The 19,617-nt window shown below is 34.9% G+C and overlaps 1 protein-coding gene across 8 annotated transcripts; it reads right to left on the reverse strand.

The window, feature by feature from the left end:
• Nucleotides 1–756: 756 nt before the first annotated feature.
• Nucleotides 757–15,180, reverse strand: LOC120081741 (U-box domain-containing protein 32-like). 8 transcript variants are annotated; one of them, XM_039036864.2, is made up of 11 exons: nucleotides 14,838–15,180; nucleotides 5,996–6,117; nucleotides 5,649–5,770; nucleotides 5,471–5,527; nucleotides 5,013–5,117; nucleotides 4,610–4,704; nucleotides 4,358–4,485; nucleotides 3,561–3,692; nucleotides 2,729–3,256; nucleotides 1,244–1,981; nucleotides 757–1,132 (listed from the first exon to the last, which is right to left on the reverse strand). In XM_039036864.2, exons 1-11 carry the CDS (start codon nucleotides 15,004–15,006, stop codon nucleotides 950–952), a joined length of 2,379 nt encoding a protein of 792 aa, XP_038892792.1. In that variant the 5' UTR covers nucleotides 15,007–15,180; the 3' UTR covers nucleotides 757–949. The 8 variants fall into 8 exon arrangements, with proteins under 8 accessions (XP_038892792.1, XP_038892784.1, XP_090162630.1 ...); XM_039036856.2 differs by having other exon boundaries at nucleotides 4,358–4,495; nucleotides 4,605–4,704; XM_090306504.1 differs by having other exon boundaries at nucleotides 4,358–4,495; nucleotides 4,605–4,704; nucleotides 5,455–5,527; nucleotides 14,838–15,134.
• Between the last annotated feature and the right edge of the window lie 4,437 nt (nucleotides 15,181–19,617).

Consider the following 19,617-nt stretch of genomic DNA (forward strand, 5'->3'; position numbering starts at 1 on the left):
GACAACTCTCATGTTTATGCTACAGTAGATGGTGCATATTATGGATGACGAAATGTGGATGAATTCATTAACACTATCTGTTGTATTATTTTGAGTATTTAAATTTTATATCTAGACCGTTGTAATTCATATTCCAGGACCAGTAAATGTGAGAGTTGATGTTGTATACAAAGTCATTGAGATTTTATTTTGTGCATGTACAAGTGAGAGAAATATTATTGATTTATACGTGCGTATCAATTTTTTTTATTTTTTCAATAAATTAATGATGATAAGTATTATTAGTCATAAAAACAAATGTTTAATATCGGAGAAATTTTTGACAGACATCAAATGCGATCAACATCAAAGAAGATGTTATCATAGGTATTCAATGTTGGTCGAAAACCGACATTAAAGTCATCTTCAAGTGAAAACTGACATTAAAAGTTCACCTGAAATTAAAAGTGGCGAATACTTTTAATAACATCTTCTTCGATGTCAGCCAGGCAACTGGTATTGTACCCCTGTAATGTCAGTTTTCGATTGACATCAAAAGACTTAATTTGTTGTTGGGGGCATATCTTTTTACTTCTTGTAAGAACAAATGACCACCCCATCCAATGGCTTTTCAGTGGTCAAAGAAGATAATCTCTGAGCCCTAGGCAAACCTCCAATTAATTCAAATGATAAAATCTTTCACCATGTTACTAAGAAGAGTTCATTAAAATGTAAGATAAAAGCGTTTTGACCAGCATGGTTTTGATTCTATTAACATTAGACTTTAAATCAGCAGTATGACTATGATTTATTTAGGTCTATAATAATGTTCTGTACATCGAAGGAAATATATAGGCATATGTAAATAACATGTATGAACTGTTATTATGGGACAGCTTTTGTACCAAGCCTTACCAGTTTGTATTCTTTTCTGGAAGGTGAAGGTGCAAAGGAAGCCAAACCAAAGTTGTCATAGCTGATGCTGCCACTCTTGAATTGCATTCAAAAGAGCATAATTTGGCACAAGATTACAGTGCTCAAGTTTAAGATTTGTCATCGGAGAAGTGTTGTGGCCACTTTTGAACCATCCTCTTATTGCGTCAGCTTCGTATGTGAATCCATCTGCAGCAATGAGTGGATCTTTCATAATTTCCTGTAAAATCAATCAAACGCTTTTCAGTAAGTTTCCCCCCTTTCTCTCTCTCTCTTTAAATGTACATTTACAAAACATGCTCAGTAAACCATTTTTGGCTAGACTTTTTACCTGAAAAATGGGACACGTAAAATGGGCAGGCACTCGAGCGTGTTTTTTCAAACTTGAACATGATGCTGAGGCAATGGATCTCATTGGCTCCAAAACACTCCATAATTCTGAGACAAGGTCAGGCCGATCCAACTTTTCCTTCTCACAGCACCTCAATGCCACAAGAGCTAATTGCTCTGCTAGATCATGTGGCCAGTCTCCAGCTGATGAGTCCAGAATGGCACCAATCTCGTCATTTTCTAGGGCACATTTTACATCTTTTACAATTCCCGGAGGTGCTCTGGCAGTTAAAATTCGCAGCAAAATAACACCAAGAGAGTAGACGTCTGATTCTGGAGCGAACCTTCCAGTCTCAAGATACTCGGGATCTATATATGGATTATCTTCTTTCGACATATTACATACTGATGCCACCTTCTCTTCTTGGGGGATCAAACGAGAGATGCCCAGGCCACCTAGTTTGGCAATAAAATTGGCATCAAGTAGGATTTTGCTTGGTTTTATATCTCCATGGACAATGCAAGGGTTGCTGTAATGTAGAAATATAAGGGCTGAGCAGATATCAGCAGCAATGCGAATCCGTATCTGCCATGAAAGTGGGCGATTGTGATTTTTGTAGGAAAGGTGGTCTTCCAAGCTTCCATTTTTCAAATTCTCATACACTATTAACCTAGATTCTGGACATGCTCCAATAATCGAAACCAGGTTGGGATGCCTGACCCTACTCAAGACCTCAACCTGTTACTCAACAATAGAAAACCGAAACACATAGTTAAAAGATCAGTTGTGTATAAAATCATAAACCAGCAAACAAAACATGAATGTGAACAATGTAGTGAAGTTATTAAACTTACTCCAACTACTAGGTTTTTAGGTTAGTGGAGACTTAAACCAATATATTAAATCCCTAAAGTGTTGGTTCCTCCTCTTTCATATTAATAATAGTCCATATATTGGGTATGTTCATCTACAAGCATACATGCGATGGGAAACCATGAGAATAAAGTAGAATTTATATATATATCACCAACTTGTACACCAATTCTTACTGAGCAATTGTTTGACCCGTTGCATTTAGTTACCACAAATACTCGTGGATTGATGGACAGGACACCATAACTTTAATTTATAATTCTTAAACTCTTCATTACTTCCATTGCCCTTGCAAACCACTAGTTAAAACATGGTGGCTTAGAATATTGAATTTATTATAAACTACCAATTTGTGAGGTTAGTGATGATTTGATAATGTACCATAAAAATTTTCCCCAACAATGTCTGTTGGCTGTTACAGAGAAAAAGTACAGTATCAAAGGCTTACTTTCAAATCATAAAACTAGTTAAGAATGCTTGTATAGATCAGATGTATTCAATGATAACACATCATAAAGACTGACCATTTCTTTAAGCAGTTTACTTTTTAGAATTTTCTTCAGATGAGAATGCTGTGACAACCAACTTGTTTTATTATTTAGCAAGATTTACCTCGTATTGGAACGTTGATTGGGAATGAGAACCATACGAAGGAAACATTTTTAGAGCAACATCCATGTGACGGAGGAGGCCTTTATAAACATTACCATGTCTTCCCTCACCAATCTTCCAGGAAGGGTCAAAGTTTCTCGTTGCTTCAATTATTTCCATAAAGGAGAATGTAGGCATTTCTGCACTGCGATAGCGTGAAGGTTCCTTTTTAACAATATTCTTCAGCTTGCGAAGCTTGTCCACTGCACCTTCATGCTCTATCTGCAACTTATCTCGTTTTTCCTTAAAACTTACTAAGAGGTCAATAGCTGCAAACATCTTCTTCTCCAACTCCTCCACCTCACACTGGTACTCCGAAGCTTTTCTCTCAAGTAATGATTTCTGCTCTTGGACATGTTGTAGTTCTTTCAAAAGCTCATCATGCTCTTTGTTCATTCGTTCTACTTCCTTTTTCTCTCTCTCTAAAAGTTCTTCCATCTCTCTTCTTTTCTTCACCTCCTCCATACACGAGCTTTCTGATGATTTAGCCTGTAAGATGACAGAAAGAACATCCTTTATCGATTTGACAAACAAATTAGCATGCAGAACTCCCGAGGAAGTCTTAATATGTCAATCATCACATTTATCTAATCATTGAGCTTTCTTATCCATATGCCCTTGTAACAATTGATCTCACATATAATAGTATGCTGGAGAAGAGGGGGTATGTTACAACCTATAAACAAAAATGAAATCCTGCCAACCTTCAACTATCCAGAATCAACCAAGATCAGAAAAACTACTCTTTCTTCCACAAAAGTTCATTTTACTTCAGGAAACAATCACAAAATACCTTGAGTTCAGCACCCACAACATCTTCCTCTACCCAAGCCTTCACTTCCTCAAAGTCTTGTATGGACTTAACATTCATCAAGCCTTCTTCTTGCAAACCACTCTGGCTAACTGGATGTCCACCTTTTACTCCCTAAGAAATTCATGATCCATCAGTTATGTTTAAATACATAACGATGTTAAAAGATAATTCAGTGCCTCGCTTAAAAATTTATCAAATTTCTTGTTTATTGAATACCATGCAAAATGAAATATGGTGAAACCCATTAGATGCAGAATCTATGTTCCTTGGAACCCAAGGCGATGGTGATAAGTATTGGATGTTTGTAGAGACCGAGGTCCAAGATCCAATCCTCTACGTTAAAAATTTAATAACTTCAACCCCTTGTTATCTTTCAAAACTAGCCTTTTGATTGGTGAAATCTTCCGCTGATCAGTGGGGTTGGGCCACCAGCAAATAATGGATAGAATATTAAAAGTACAAGGTACTCACATTTCAAATGTTTCCCCATAATCACATGAAAAGTAACCGAAAGCAAAATTGAAGTCATTTTCAAACTTGTGATATATATATGTATAAATTTTAAGAAGCTGAGCATTCATCAATATGCCATGGAATACCAAAAAAGAAAAGCTTACAAACGGAATCCACAACAAACTAAAAGAAACGGACTCTAATCCAAAAGAATTACACCAAGCTGAAAATTACAAAAATTCTGATTAATGGAAGCTCACAAAAATGCATTATAAACCTCACCACCTCCCAAACTTGTGAATTGGAGGGATGTCTTTGCTCACCTCATTCTTTAACAATAGCGTTGTCCTTGAAGTACCCAGGTCTCCATTATTGGAACAATTTTTATCCACCAAATCTTGATATCTAAACCTGCTTATCCTATCACACGCATTCTCCTTTTCTTGAGCATCTGCAAAGTTCTGCAACAAATGTAACTCTGCTGTCCTCTTTGTGGAAACCAATACCGCTCAAGGAGAAATACTTAGAAAATCAGATGTCAGAGGAATAAAAATTGAATATGTGCGATACCTTACAAGTCACAGATTCTGGTCTCAGACGGTTGGTATGGTTGATTCCTATTTCCAAATTTTCCAGCGGCAATGGATTGAATCTTCCCATTCTGCCCTGCCTATTTTAATAGGAATCTTACTGAGGTAATGACGAACAAATAATACATGCAGCCAATTGAAGAAAGAGTAAAAAGTCAAATTAATTGTTAGTTCAACCCTAGAGGGAATCTGAGATGTAGAAAACCTGGAAAAGTTAAAATACTGTGTAGAAATATGAGAATTCTACCATCAATTTAATTTAATAAAAGTTTGACATTTAATAAAGAAATCAGTCATCACAAGTAGCCCAATGGATAAAACATCAAGCATAAAGATCATCATCCATCCTTGAAATCAAGACCAATCAAATTCTAAAACATCAAAATACCTCGAGTATATAAGGCGTCCTCTGCAGACAAACCATATATCGCAACATATTGGTGCTTGCTGGGATACATAGAAAGCTTTCTTGGACTTCAATCCTATGGACCTCCTAATAATGCAATTGAGCAAGGAAATCAAATACTAGTGAAGTGGACAATACAAAATGACACACTTGCAAGTAAAAAATAACTCCCCCTGAACAGCCACCTCATCTTTTGAATTATAGTATTATATAAGAGATTTACATTCCAAACTGCAAAAAGAAAAACCATACAGTTCTATGAAGTGTATTTTATGCGTTGTCACTTCAAGGAAATATAATAATTTTCTTGGTGGAAAAAATATACGCATTTCATATTTATAAAAGCATGTAATTCCATGTAAGGTAACCATCCTTTGCCCTAATTAGGCTTTTTGAGACAAATAAATAGATGTTGTTGGTCAACCTGAACATAACTCAACTGGTCTAGACACCAAAAGGTTGGATGTTTGAATCTCCCACCACCATTTGTTGTTGAGCTAAAAAGTAAATAGATCTCAAAGACAACATTAAGATAGTACTAAGCATATGTAGCCACTAAACATTAGAAGAAAAATCCAATTTCCCAGAAAGCTCATAATAACAGTAAATGATGCATACTTCATATTGTATCTTTCTGTGTCTAAGCCCATGACTAGCCATTTAATACCGTACTGAGCAATAATTTCAACAATCCCTCTCTCAACGTTGTTCGTCTCAATCCATACTTTTTGGGCTTGTACCTACAAATTAAGCCAATTCATCAATTTGAGTAATAACCAATAAAATTCTTTTTATTGATTAATATGAAAAGTACAAAGTTGTCATACCACCGACTCATTAACACTCTCTTGCATGCAAACATTATCAAACTAGAGTAGCATACTACAATAGTCTTTATAATAATTAAATTTATCTTCCTATAAAAAAAAAGTAATCCTTAACTAATATGGGAATTGAAATGATACCCCCAGTTTGGCAAGAATGAGAACATATTGATTAAGAAGTTCAAAAGGCTTTTGCCTTTCGGGTTCCTCGAATGCCTTGTCTATATGTTCTTTTAGTGTATAGGAAGATGGCTCTTCATTTTCTGCATGCAAGGATAACATTGTATAAGACCACTTATGATACAAAAGTTAAGTCACTATAAACTCCTCTTACTAACCTCCAATCAGATATAGAAAGGCAAAAGGCACTGACATCAGAAGTTGTCAATTATTTGAAACAAAAAGAAAACAATGTCATGTACATAATTGTACATTACATTAGATTTTAAATGTATATGCAATAGAATGTGGGAATGTTGTGGGAATTTTTAATACTTGAATGGCAATGGCCAACTATGAGGACCCATTCTGTTCATTTGTTCTTTGTATTTTAAGGAATATAATTGTCTTGCACAAATATTTCCCTTTCTCAAACTCAGAGAAATAAGGACTCTATTGAACAATTTAATTTTTCAATTCCAAATGCTTGCAAGACAGAGAAAAAGAACTTTAATCAACAGCTCCTCAAATAGTATTCTATTAGAACCAACTGGAAATTGCACACTCATGACATTTAGCTGTCATAATAATAGAAGATTTGGATAATAATTATAAGAGTTCCAATACCTATGTTCTAATAATAGAGAAGCAAATGAGAAAAATTTTCAGCTTCATACAAAGAAAAAAGTACAGACCTTTCCTAAATAGACATAATTCTCCAAAATTAGAAACCAACAAAGACTATTGTCTAATGCAACCTCAGTATCTCACATTCAAGACTCACATTTTTAATATAGTGCATATTTGTGATGTCAACAGTATACATTGTTTTTATTCTTGTTACTAACAAAGAAATTACAAGTTGGCTAAATTATATAAAATACCCCTAAACTTTGTACTTTATTTTAAAAATATCCCTAAACTTTTAAAAGTTTCAATAATACCTTTAAATTTTCAAAAAGTTTAAAAAATACCCTTGCATTTAGTTTTGGATGGAAAAGTACTCTGTTTCAAAAATACCCCTCAACTTTTGAAAGTTTCATTAATACTCTTCAAATTTCAAAAAAGAATAAAAAAAAAAAAAAAAAACATCATTTTCCACTAGTATATGGACAGAAACCAATAGTACCACATTTAAAAAGTACCTCTGAATCTTCAAAAGCTGCATTAATACCCTCAACCTTTAAAAACCATTTTAAAAAGCTCTTACCGCTACCATATGGATGAAAATATTTAAGTTTTAAGGTCCCTTAGCGATTCTATTATCCACCTTTTTAGTCTTGCTATAAGTAAATATCTTGATTGAAGAGGGTAGTTTTAGAGATTGTGGAATAGAATAAGAGGAGTAGGAGGGCATTGAAGAAAGAGTGTCAGTGGCTATAGATTGAAGCAGAGAAGGGAGAGAAGTGATAGGTGTAGATAAATGATTTTTGTCCATATACTAACAGTAACGGCATAGAAAAAAAGAGTTAAGGGTATTAATGCAATTTTTTTAAAGTTAAGGGGTATTTTCTAGTCCATCCATATACTAACAATAAGGATATCTTTGAACTTTTTCTTAAAGTTTAAGGATATTAATGAAATTTTTGAAAAATCGAGAGTATTTTTGAAACAGAGTATTGATAGTTTCTAGTTTCCATTCAAAAGTACGGCAAGGGTATTTTAGAACTTTTTCTTAAGGTATAAAAGTATTAATGAAGTTTTTGAAAGTTTAGGGGTATTTTTAAAACAAGTACTAATGGTTATGATTTCCATCCAAAACTAACAATCAAGGTATTTTTAACTTTTTTAAAAAAAAAAAAAAAAAACTGAAGGGCACTGTTGAAACCTTTGAAAGTATATGGATATTTTTTAAACAAAGAACAAAGCTCAGGCGTATTTTCAATAATTTAGCCTCACAAATATAAAATATTTTCTAGCACAAAATATAACCAACAAATTTTAAAAGGGAGAACTCCTAGATTTATGCCTTAATATTTATTAATTGCATCCACGGAAAAATATTCATTACATTTTGTACTTGTACTAAACTTGATTCATAAATTTCTTAAACAAAATCTGAGAAACTTTAACAGAATGCCATAAAGTAGAAATGTGAAAAACCCATCCAACTCCATGACACATGTTACAAAAACTACTATGGATAAACCACTCTCATCAATTTTCATATATTTCACATTTTTAGGGATTCTTTCCTTTCTTTTCTTCTTCTTTTCTTTTTTTTTTTTTTTTTTTTTTTTTTTTTTGGTTCTCTAAGTAAGAAACAAACAACCAAAGTAAGATAGGTAAACGAGAGAAACCTACCAGAGTGGTGTACCAGGAATCGATGTAAGGGAGTTAGAATAAAAGTTAGTTAGAACAATTAGTTAGTTGTTATTCAGCCTACTTGTAATCAATTTTCCTATAAATAACCCCTCTCCCTCATTTGAGAGAGAATTGATATTGACTCAAAAATTAGAGTTTTGGTTTATACCACAGAATAACAGCATCCTTGGACGAATGGCGAGAGGAAGACACGTGCATCCGAGAGGAGATGATGCACCGGTGCTAGTTCAAGAGGTGGAAGACACCCCCACCCTCTTCAAGATCCACCATGCGACGCCTGTTGTTCGTGGAAAGCTCCTTGGAGGGAATTCAAGGAACGTTGAACAATCTTCAAGGATCTATAGCAATGATCATGAGAAGAATGAATGCAATGTTGGGACCGGCCCAAGTTGAGGAAGAAGCTCCGATTTTCAATCAAATTTGGGGAAGGAGAGGAAGAAGAAGCATTGGAGGGCCAAACAAATTTCCAGTTTCATCAAGAAAACTTTTAAGAACGGGATCCAAGAATCCATAGACCACTGCAAGAACCAAGAAAACGCCCAATGGAGCAAGAAAGGCATAAAGAATTCCAAGATTGGAGTTCTTTGACCGAGGATGACTTAGAAGAAGAGTATTTTGATGCAAGAAGAGGCCGAGAAGGCAGAGGTAATGCTCGGGGAGAGTTTTATGACTTTAAGATGAAGATAGACTTACCATTTTGCAATGGTAAGCATGATATAGAGGCATTTCTTGATTGGATCAAGAACACGGAGATCTTCTTTGATTATATGAATACCCCAAAGCACAAGAAGGTACAACTAGTAACTTTTAAATTGAAGGGGGGTGCATCCGCATGGTGGGATCAATCGGAGAGAAATCGCCAACGACAAGGCAAGAGACCTATTCGAACGTGGGAGAAGATGAAGAAGTTGATGAAGGAGAGGTTTCTTCCTCCAAATTATGAGTAAACCTTATACAATCAATACCGAAATTGTAGACAAGGCTCTCGGTCAGTAGCTGATTTTGTGGAAGAGTTCCATCATTGGGGGGGCAAGAACCAATTTGGCTGAAAATGAACAATACTTGATTGCAAAATTCGTTGGAGATTTGCGTATGGACATCATAGACAAGGTGAAACTTCAGCAATTTAATGTGTTGGCTGATGTGATTACTTTTGCCGAAACTGTGGAGGAACTTAATGAATTGCGATCTAAGAAATTTTCAAGAAAGAACCCGTGGGAGACATCTTCAAGCAAGAAAGTAACTTCCTCATTTAAAATCACTAATCAACCATCTTCCATATCCTCGGCCAAAGAAAAAGAGAAAAATGGCTTGGAGGGAATGATAGAGAAGTCCACAAAAACAACAACCAAGAAGAAAATCCAAAACCCATATACTCGAACCTCTTTGGGTAGGTGCTTCCGATGTGGCCAAGCTGGTCACTTATCCAATGAGTGTCCACAAAGAAAGACAGTAGCTTCTATAGAAGAAGGAGATGAAGAAGCCCCGACTGAACACAGTGAAGAAGAAGAAACCAAGCTCATTGAACTGGATGATGGAGATAGGGTATCTTGTGTTCTCCAAAGGATGCTAAACACTCCCAAAGAAGACTCAAACCCTCAAAGCATTGCCTCTTCAAAACAAAATGCACGATTAATGGCAAAGTGTGCATTATTGACAGTGGAAGTGGCGAAAATTTTGTCTCCAAGAAGTTAGTGACATCCTTGAATCTTAAGGTGGAAGCTCATCCAAACCCCTATAAGATGGGTTGGGTGAAAAAAAGCAACGAAGCACAAGTGAAATATGTACCATCCCTCTTTCAATTGGTAGTGGTTATAAAGATCAAAGAGTGCCATACGATCTCAGGATTACTTCGTTCCTTGACGCTATGTGGGAGAACTCGCGTCCTCGAAGCACAAGTGAAATATGTACCATCCCTCTTTCAATTGGCAGTAGTTATAAAGATCAAATAGTATGTGACATCCTCGAAATGGATGTTTGTCACATACTCTTAGAAAGACCATGGCAATATGATACTCGAGCCTTGCACAAGGGGCGAGAAAATACTTATGATACCGTTTTCCAATTCCAAGAATCAGTGACCTACTTGATCAACTTGGAGGGGTAGTGAGTTTTTCAAAAGTTGATTTGAAGAGTGGCTACCATCAAATAAGAATAAGACTAGGCGATGAGTGGAAGATCGCTTTCAAGACCAATGAGGGACTTTCTGAATGGCATGTTATGTCATTCGGTCTTTCGAATGCTCCTAGCACATTTATGAGACTCATCACTCATGAACCAAGTATTACACCTTTTTATTAATAAATTCATTGTAGTATACTTTGACGATATCTTGGTTTATAGCAAGAGCATTAAGGAGCACTTACAACATCTTCACAAATTATCTCAAGTTTTGACAACAGAAAGATTATATATCAATCACATGAAGTATCTCTTTCTTGTGAAAGAAATTTCTTTCCTCGGCTTCCTAATACGTCACAGTCAAATCAGAGTCGATCCAAAGAAAATTGAAGCTATCACTCAATGGCTCACCCCCAGTTCTGTGAAACATGTCCAAGGCTTGGCCTTCTTTTATAGGAAATTTATCAAGAACTTCAGCTCTATGACAGCACCCTTGACTGATTGTCTAAAGAAAGGGAGCTTCATTTGGGGCCCAAAACAACAAAACAGCTTCGAAAACACCAAGAACAAACTGAGCAACAGCCCTCTTTTGAAAACTACCAGACTTCTCCTTACCTTTCGAAGTGGCAATGGATGCTTGTACTCCAGTATTGGAGCTGTCCTATTTCAACAAGGCCACCCACTTGAGTATTTTAGTGAAAAACTCAATCTTTCAAGACAAAAATGGAGTACATATGAGCAGGAATTATATGCTCTTGTTCGTGCTCTCAAACAATGGGAGCATTATCTTCTATCCAAGGAGTTTCTCCTAATCACATATCACTTACACTCAAATACTTACAATCTCAAAAGAATATTAGCGCATGCATGTGCAGTGGATTTCATTTGTAGAAAGATTTGAATTCTTGATCAAACGTCAATCAGGCAAGGAGAATAAGGTTGTTGATGCTCTTAATAGAAAATGGTTGATTCTAACTACATTAGCTACAAAAGTAACTACATTTTCTTACCTAACAGAATTATATGAAAATGATCGAGACTTTGTTGATATTTGGAACAAGTGTACTAATTTCTTGAATGTTGAAGACTTCCATATTACGGACAGTTTCTTAGTTGTGTATTCCTTATACATCTCTTCGAGAAGCTCTCCTAAAAGAAGCTCACTCCGGAGGTTTAGCAGGGCACTTTGGCCAAGACAAAAGATCTAAATTAATATCCAATCGATTCTATTGGCCACAGCTTCAAAAAGATGTTAATAATTTTGTCAGAAGGTGTGTTGTTTGTCAAAAAGCCAAAGGAACTTCTACAAATGCCGGATTATATACTCCATTACCGATCCCCACAACCATTTGGAAAGACCTATCTGTTGATTTTGTTCTTGATCTACCCAAAATACAAAGGGGGCATTTGGTTTGCAGGTTTGGAATGCTAAGCTTGGGAATGTTAATCCTGTGGGTTAGGCTGGGAGGTTTGGGTAATCTGGGTTTAAGAAAACTGTGTTTGGAGTGCAGGTTTTGGAAGTCTGGGTTTAAGAAACCTGTGTTTGGAGTACATGCTTAGAAAGCCTAGGAATGAAGTGCAGATTTATAAATTTTGAGTTTGTGAAATATTTTCTTGTATTTAATCAATGATTAGATTTTAAATTAGTTCAAACTTGTCATCTTAATTATTTTAATATAGCTAAGTTTAAAATAATCTAAAAAATTTAGAAGAATATCTTTTTTTTAAAATTTTGAAATATAGATTTGACTAAAATTATAATTTTATTTTATTTATTGTTTTATAATGTGATATTTTGATTTTATTAGGTTTTGAAATAAAATGTTATACAAACATTTGTCTCTTTTACTAATTTAAATTGGGGTTTTCTACTTAATTATGCAAAAATCTAGTTCAATTTACTTTTTTCCCCACCTTACTATTCAATTTTTATTAAAAATATGTATATAAGAAGAAGAAGAAAAGCATATAAGGGATGCTTCTTGTAGTTACAACTAGGAGAAATAGAAAAAAAAAATAAAGGAAATCTCCTTAAATAAAGGAAACATATAAACAAATGGAAGAGAGCGAATTAAAAAAGATAATCTAATAAATAATAATAATTAAAAAGAAAAAACTCCAAATGAAAAAAAAATAGAAGAGAGTTTATTTTAAAATATTATTATCATTAAACTAAAGGCCTGTTTGGAATGAATTAGAAAATTTTTTATTTAAACACTCTTGATTTAAAATAAAAACACACGTGTTTGACAACTCTTTCTTAGAAGTATTTTTATATACAAGTTTGTTTAGTTTGTTATATACTAAAAATGCTTTTATTAATGTTTTCCAAAGTTGATCGATGGTAGCCAAAGTTTGGCCAGAGTCGGTGGTTAGAAGTTCGCCGGCAAGGGTCGCTGACGATGGTCGTCGAAGTTAGCCAACAGCGATCACCAAGGGTGGTGGTCAAAGTTGGCCGACGGCGACCGAAATTTGGCTAGAGTCGGCGGCCAGAAATCCATCGACAGGGTCGCCGGAAGTGGTGACAAAAGGTGGCCGGCGATGGTCGTCGGAGGTGGTGGTCGATGTTGGCCTATAGCGGCCGTCGAAGATGGTGTCTGGAAGTTGGCCAACAAACTTCCTAAAATAAATTTAAAAAAAAAAAATGTAACCCATGGGTTTGAATAGTGTTTACTATTCAAACCCATGGAAAGAGGGTGGGAAACCTTTTCCTAAACCTTGTTCCAAATAAGGGTTGGCCTTAGGATGCCTAACCCTTGAAACAAACACCCTCAAAAGGGATATGATGCAATCATGGTGGTTGTGGATCGTTTCAGCAAAATGACCCATTTTCTAGCATGCAAGAAAACAAATGATTCAAAGATTGCTAACCTTTTCTTTAGAGAGGTAGTTTGACTTCATGGAGTACTTAAATCAATCGTCTCAGATAGGGAAGTAAAATTCTTAAGTCATTTTTGGCGTATTTTATGGAAGAAGTTTGACGCTAGTTTGAAGTTCAGCACCACTTCACATCCACAAACTGACAGCCAAACTGAAGTAACCAATAGAACATTGGGAAATCTTATATGATGTTTAAGTGGTTCACGACCAAAGCTATGAGATTTGTCCCTTGCTCAAGCGGAGTTTGCTTTTAATAATATGAAGAATAGATCAACGGGAAGATGCCCCTTTTAAGTAGTATACACTCAACCTCCTTGACTCACATTTGATCTTGCCAATTTACCTTCTTACGTGGATATCAGTCTTGAAGCTGAAAGTATGATTGAAAGAATAGAAGAATTGCACTAAGAAGTTCATGACCATTTAGAGAAGACCACGCAGTCTTACAAGGAAACTAAAGACAAATCAAGAAGATAAGTCAATTACAAAGGAGACCTTGTAATGATCCACCTACGTAAGACAAGATTCTCAACTAGAACTTACAACAAGCTGAAAGACAGACAATTAGGGCCTTTTAAAATCCTACGAAGATATGGTTCGAATGCTTATCGCATTGAGCTACCACTTGACCTTCATATCAATCCAATATTCAATGTAGGAGATATGAAACCCTACTTTTCTCCTGAAGAATTCCAGTTAGCTTCTTGATATCCTTGAGGTCGAGTCTGAATTTTAGGGGGCGGAATATGGTGTACCAAGAATCAACGAAAGGGAGTTGGAATAAAATTTTGTTAATAAACAGTTAGTTACTTGTTAGTTAGCTGTTATTTAGCCTACTTGTAATCAATTTTTCTATAATTAAAACATCTCTCCCCCTCATTTGAAAGAGAATTGATATTGATTCAAATATTAGGGTTTTGGTTTAAACGAGAGAGCTTAAAGGAGCTTTTGAAATGCCATTGTGCAGGCACTACCCTCAACCAGTCCAGCAAGAAAACCCAACCCTCTGATCAATGAACGTCGGACACCGTAAAAGCTAATGCAGAGAGAAACCAAAACCAAAAGGGAACTGCAGTACATCCAAATACTAGCCATTCCATTCCAGAACCAGATATAATTTTGAATTGGCAGCTGACCTATACTACCACCCTAGGCACCTTGACTAATTGAATTCAGTGGCAGATAACTACAAGAAATTGAAATTTGTAGCTATTAGTTCAAGAAAGAGAATCACAACCACAATCCCCAATCCCCCAATCCTGAATCACCCTAATTTTGATATCACTGTCATGCTGAAGATTTCATTAAACTTCATTTTACAACCTAATGTCGAAGTTAACATGTCAGCTAGCTTTAATGAAGAGTTTTTTCTACACAGATCAGTGAGGAGAGAGAGGCAAAAGATCTACGAGGCGAATTCGAAACTAATTCTAGCCATTTGACTATGAGCATATACTTCAAAAGCAGTAGATTGTAGCAACAGAAATACTGAACTCACTGGGAGCAAGGTGATGAACATGAAGCAGACAGAAACTCTTGCCGGTGAAGTTTTGGACAGCCCAAATAAGAGTAGCTTCAGCGTCGTCGACATCGGTGCCCACCGCAACAAATATAGTGTCTTCAACATCGAATTGGAGCAGTTGTCCAATCACGTCGGCACTGCCCATTTGCGGAAGCTACCAATTAGGATAACAGCAATGGAATTCCAACATCTCTCTCTCAAGAGATCACTGTGTGATTGAGATTTGTTTGGTGTTCGACGAGACGGTGACGGAATTAGCCACAGACGACTCTCGTCTTGACGGATTCCAAGGTCGCACATATTCAACCAATTGTTACCTGGGAATTTTCACATAGATTCCTTACTACTTAAGTTGAACCCTTTTTTTTTTTTTACTCCCTTGCATAATTAGATTGGACATTGAATATTGATCTAATTTAGACCCTAAACTTTTAAATTACCCATTTTAGTTCCTAAATTTTTAAGAAGTATTAACTTGTATTCTTAAATGACTAAGCTAGCAATTAGGCACGCTCAAAAAATCTAAGATTTCTATATGCAATTTCATCTAGAAGTTAACAAAATCTTAATAGTATGGACTAAAAATCGTTTTTTAAAACATATGGACCAAAATAGAACAAGATTCAAAGTTTAATTACCAAAATAGGATTTAAACCTAGATTTAATTTTAAATCAGCGATGCACTTTTTTTTTTTTTTGTAGAAAATTTTTTAATTAATTATAAGCTATATTGTGAAAATGATGGTATATAAAAAAAAAAAAAATCAGTAGAAAAATTATCATGAATAACAAAACTGCTAGAAATACTTATATAAGTAGTAGATCGTGATAGACAATGAATTTTGCTATATTTATAATTTTTTTCATTTTCCTATATTTGAAAACAATTCAAAAAGATAGACACAATTAGTAATTTATCGTATGTAGATAATCAAATTTTACTATATTTATAAATAAATTTTTTTTCATTTTTTATATTTGAAAACAAAAGCATTTACAACTCTAAATCTAAAGTTAATTTTATATAAAAGAAATTAACTTTTGTACAATAATTCTAATATTTAACCCATCAAGTATTTCTTAAAAAAAGAAAAAAGAAAAAAAGAGAGAAAGAGAGAAAACAAGGGGAAAAAACCATTAAGTAAATGCCTTTATTCCGGGGGACTAAAAGATTTAAAATGTTTAAAAAACCTTAACGACCAAATAAAACCTAAAACTTAAAATTTATGATTTTTTATCCTTCAAATGTAATTTGATAAGAAAAAAAATATAATTTTCCAATCATTGAATTTAATATTAAAATATAAGTTGTTTCAATTTTAAGTCAACGTATTATGGTAAAAAAATTGATCATTTTCAAATTAGTTAAGATGACAAAAATCTATGAACTTTTATTTCAAAATCTAATCAGATAAAAATATCAAATTATTAAAATAATAAATTAAATAAAATTATAATTTTAGTCAAAATATCTATTTCAAAATTTTAAAAAAAAAACATTATTCTAAATTTTTTAGTTTATTTTAAACTTAACTATATTAAATAATTAAGATGACAAATTTAAACTAATCTAAAATCAAATCAATAATTAAATGTAATAAAATATTTCACAAATTAAATATTTATAAATCTCCATTTCATTCTCAGGCTAATGTTAGACTCCAAACACAGTTTTCTTAAACCCAGCTACCTAAACTCCCAGCCTAATCTCCAAGCTTAACATTCTCATGTTTAAGATTTCAAACATATGCGGAACATTTGGTTTAAGGTTTTCTAGATGCCCAAAAATTAAGCTGGCAATTATAAACCTTAGAATAAAATTGATGGCAATCACGAATGACTGTGTTTGGTTGTGTATAGAAATACTATAGGAATTTTATAGGAACAAATTATCTTTGTATTTAATTTATAAAATTAATTGTGACAACTCTATAAAATTCTTAGATTAATTGATAAACAATAAATTCAATTCAAAATTTTGAAAAAAAACAACTATTAAATAATCAAATAATAATAATAATCATCGTCGTCGTCGTCGTCGTCGTTACAAGTATTTATAAAATGAGTAATTATAATTAAAGTTACTAGAATAATGAGAAATTATAAAATATTAAATTAAACCAAATTTACCTTTCAATAATTAATTTACACCACAATAATTTTAAATAAAATAAATTAATTTAATCTTCATTCATAGAACGAAAAAACATGAGAATAAAATGATAAGAATGAAAGGAAATAAAATAATAAAATTAAAAGAAAAATAAAAATAGAAAAATATGAATAATAAATGGAAGAAAGGAGGGAAAAATAAATATAATAAATATAGTGAAGAAATAATAGAAAAGAAAAAACATGTAAAAATATCACACACAAAAATGATTAAAAATGTTGAAATAATAAATATAAAAAGAAGAGGAAAATAATGAATAAAAAAAGAGAAAAACAAATGTAAAAGGAATAAAAAATGGAGAAAAAAAAAGAAGAAGCAAAAGCGGGGGTTTATTAAAAACCCACCAACTATGGTGGGAATAAAAAATATACAAAAAGAGGCATCCTTAGGGCCCTGAGAAATAATAATGCATGAGGAGGGTATTGAAGAAGGGAGATAATTCATACTCTGCTTTTGTGGAACTGAAATTTGACAATAGGACTGCAACTTCAACCCTTTCCAATCATCAATTTCAAATCCAACATCATGACGCTCCTTATCAGCAAACTTTTTCATCTTTTCTTGAACCAGCCTCAAATGTTCCTGACACTCGCGCAATGTAGTATCTCTGTCTCGCGTTTGTCGGCACAAAATCGCATTGGTCGTACAATTCCTCCTATAGTAACCCAACACTGCTGGTTGTCGTCCATACACAATCTGAAAAGGGACAAAGCCAGTAGGAGCACTATACGCAATGCTACTCCAACAACTCGCCCAGTGCCACCAGTTCCTCCATTCTATCGGTCGCTCACCACCGCAACACCTCCAATTCATTTCACGCTGCGATTTACCTGCTCTGTCTGACCCTCAGACTGAAGATGAGAAAATGAGCTATGATGGAGTTTGGTACCCGACAATCGGAACGACTCTGCCAAAATCGATTCACAAACTCCTTGTCTTGGTCCGAGACAATGGATTTCAACACCTCCACAGATCGATACACTTCCACAGTCATTTCTTGTTTAGTAGTCACGAATCTCCCACAGATCGATCCCTTTCTTGAAGATCGGAATCACGCTAACATCCTTTTCTTCAAGTCTTCCCAATCTTCGAACGGCTCTCTATTTCTCTCCGAACGGTACTAGTCGAATGCGAGGTCATCGAAATTAACAACCGCCACCGTAATCTTTTCAAACTCAGTCAACTTGTGATCTTCAAAATATCAGTTTGCTCTGTATATCCACACATCTAGATCGCTTCCTCCAAACACTGGCATTTCGAATTTCTTGAATTCACTCTGGTCGCCATTCGCTTCTTCACTGAATGTTCTCACCGAACTGTTTGTCCCACACCTCTGATTGGGATCTGATCCTTCTGCCTCCTCCGTCACCTTTGCTTTCTCTTTGGTCATTTCCGTAACATGGGAAACGAACATTTCTTGATGTTTTCCTGCCTGCAATTTCAATCTTTCAATGCTCTTCGCTATCGACGCCAACCTCTCCTCTATGGTTGACACTTTTTGTATTTCGACTCTATATTCAAAGATTTCTTGCTCTAGTAACTCTAGTTTCTTTTCAAAATCTTTCTGATCCATACTTGCCCAGGTGATTGCTCTGATACCAATTTGTTAGGAAACTGATTTTTGAAGTTCTTGTTGGTGTAACAAATGGATATAATCTCTAAGAAAGCGTTTAAACTATGAACAACTTCTTTATTAAACAAAGGGAATCAACAAGACCAAACGGTCGCTTACAAATGATCCCTCGATCGTTTACCATACGCTAAACAAGTAAACGATCGTTTATAATCTATTACACGATCGCTCCGTATTAGCTTACTAAATCCCCGCGATTGCCCACAAACTCCTACACAATCGCTTAGCTATTACTATTACATGATCGCCTACCAGAACCTATACGATCGTCTACCAAGTGCTACACGATCGTTAAGCTTTACTACACGATTGCCTAGTGGACGTAGACGATGAGTGGCACGCTGCAATGGCTTCTCCACGACAGCGTCTTCCGAACTCCCACTCTCGAGAGCTATTCTAAAAAGAAGGAAGGAAACAGATGGGAGGAGGGATTCTGAATAGTCAGGAGTGAGTTAGAGGAGCTCTCGAGAGTGGGAGTTCGGAGGACGCTGTCGGGGAGAAGCCATCATAGTGTGTCGCTTATCGTCTACTTCTACTAGGAGATCCTGTAGCAGAACTAAGTGGTCTTGTAACGGAGCCCAGCAATCGTGTAGCATTTGGTAGACGATCGTATAGCAACTAGTGGTCGATCGTATAGTAATTGGGTAAGCGAATGTGTAGTAGTTTGTAGGCGATCGTATAGGAATTAGTGAGCGATCGAGGAGGATTTAGTAAGCAATCGTTTAGCAATACTGGGCGATCGTGTAGAACTTGTAAACGATCGTTTAGTGTTTGGTAAGTGATTAGGTGATAATTGTAAACGATCGATTAATCTTGTTTGGTTCATATCGTCTAATAAAGAAGTTGTTCACCGTTTAATTGTTCTTTCTAGAAGATTGTACCTCCGGTTACGTTAATAAAGAATTCAAGAATTAGTTTCCTAACATCATACCACCAATATCATTAATATC

This window comes from Benincasa hispida, chromosome 1 (genome assembly GCF_027475165.1).
Source record: "Benincasa hispida cultivar pf3 chromosome 1, pf3_genome.v1.1, whole genome shotgun sequence".
Lineage (NCBI taxonomy): Eukaryota > Viridiplantae > Streptophyta > Magnoliopsida > Cucurbitales > Cucurbitaceae > Benincasa > Benincasa hispida.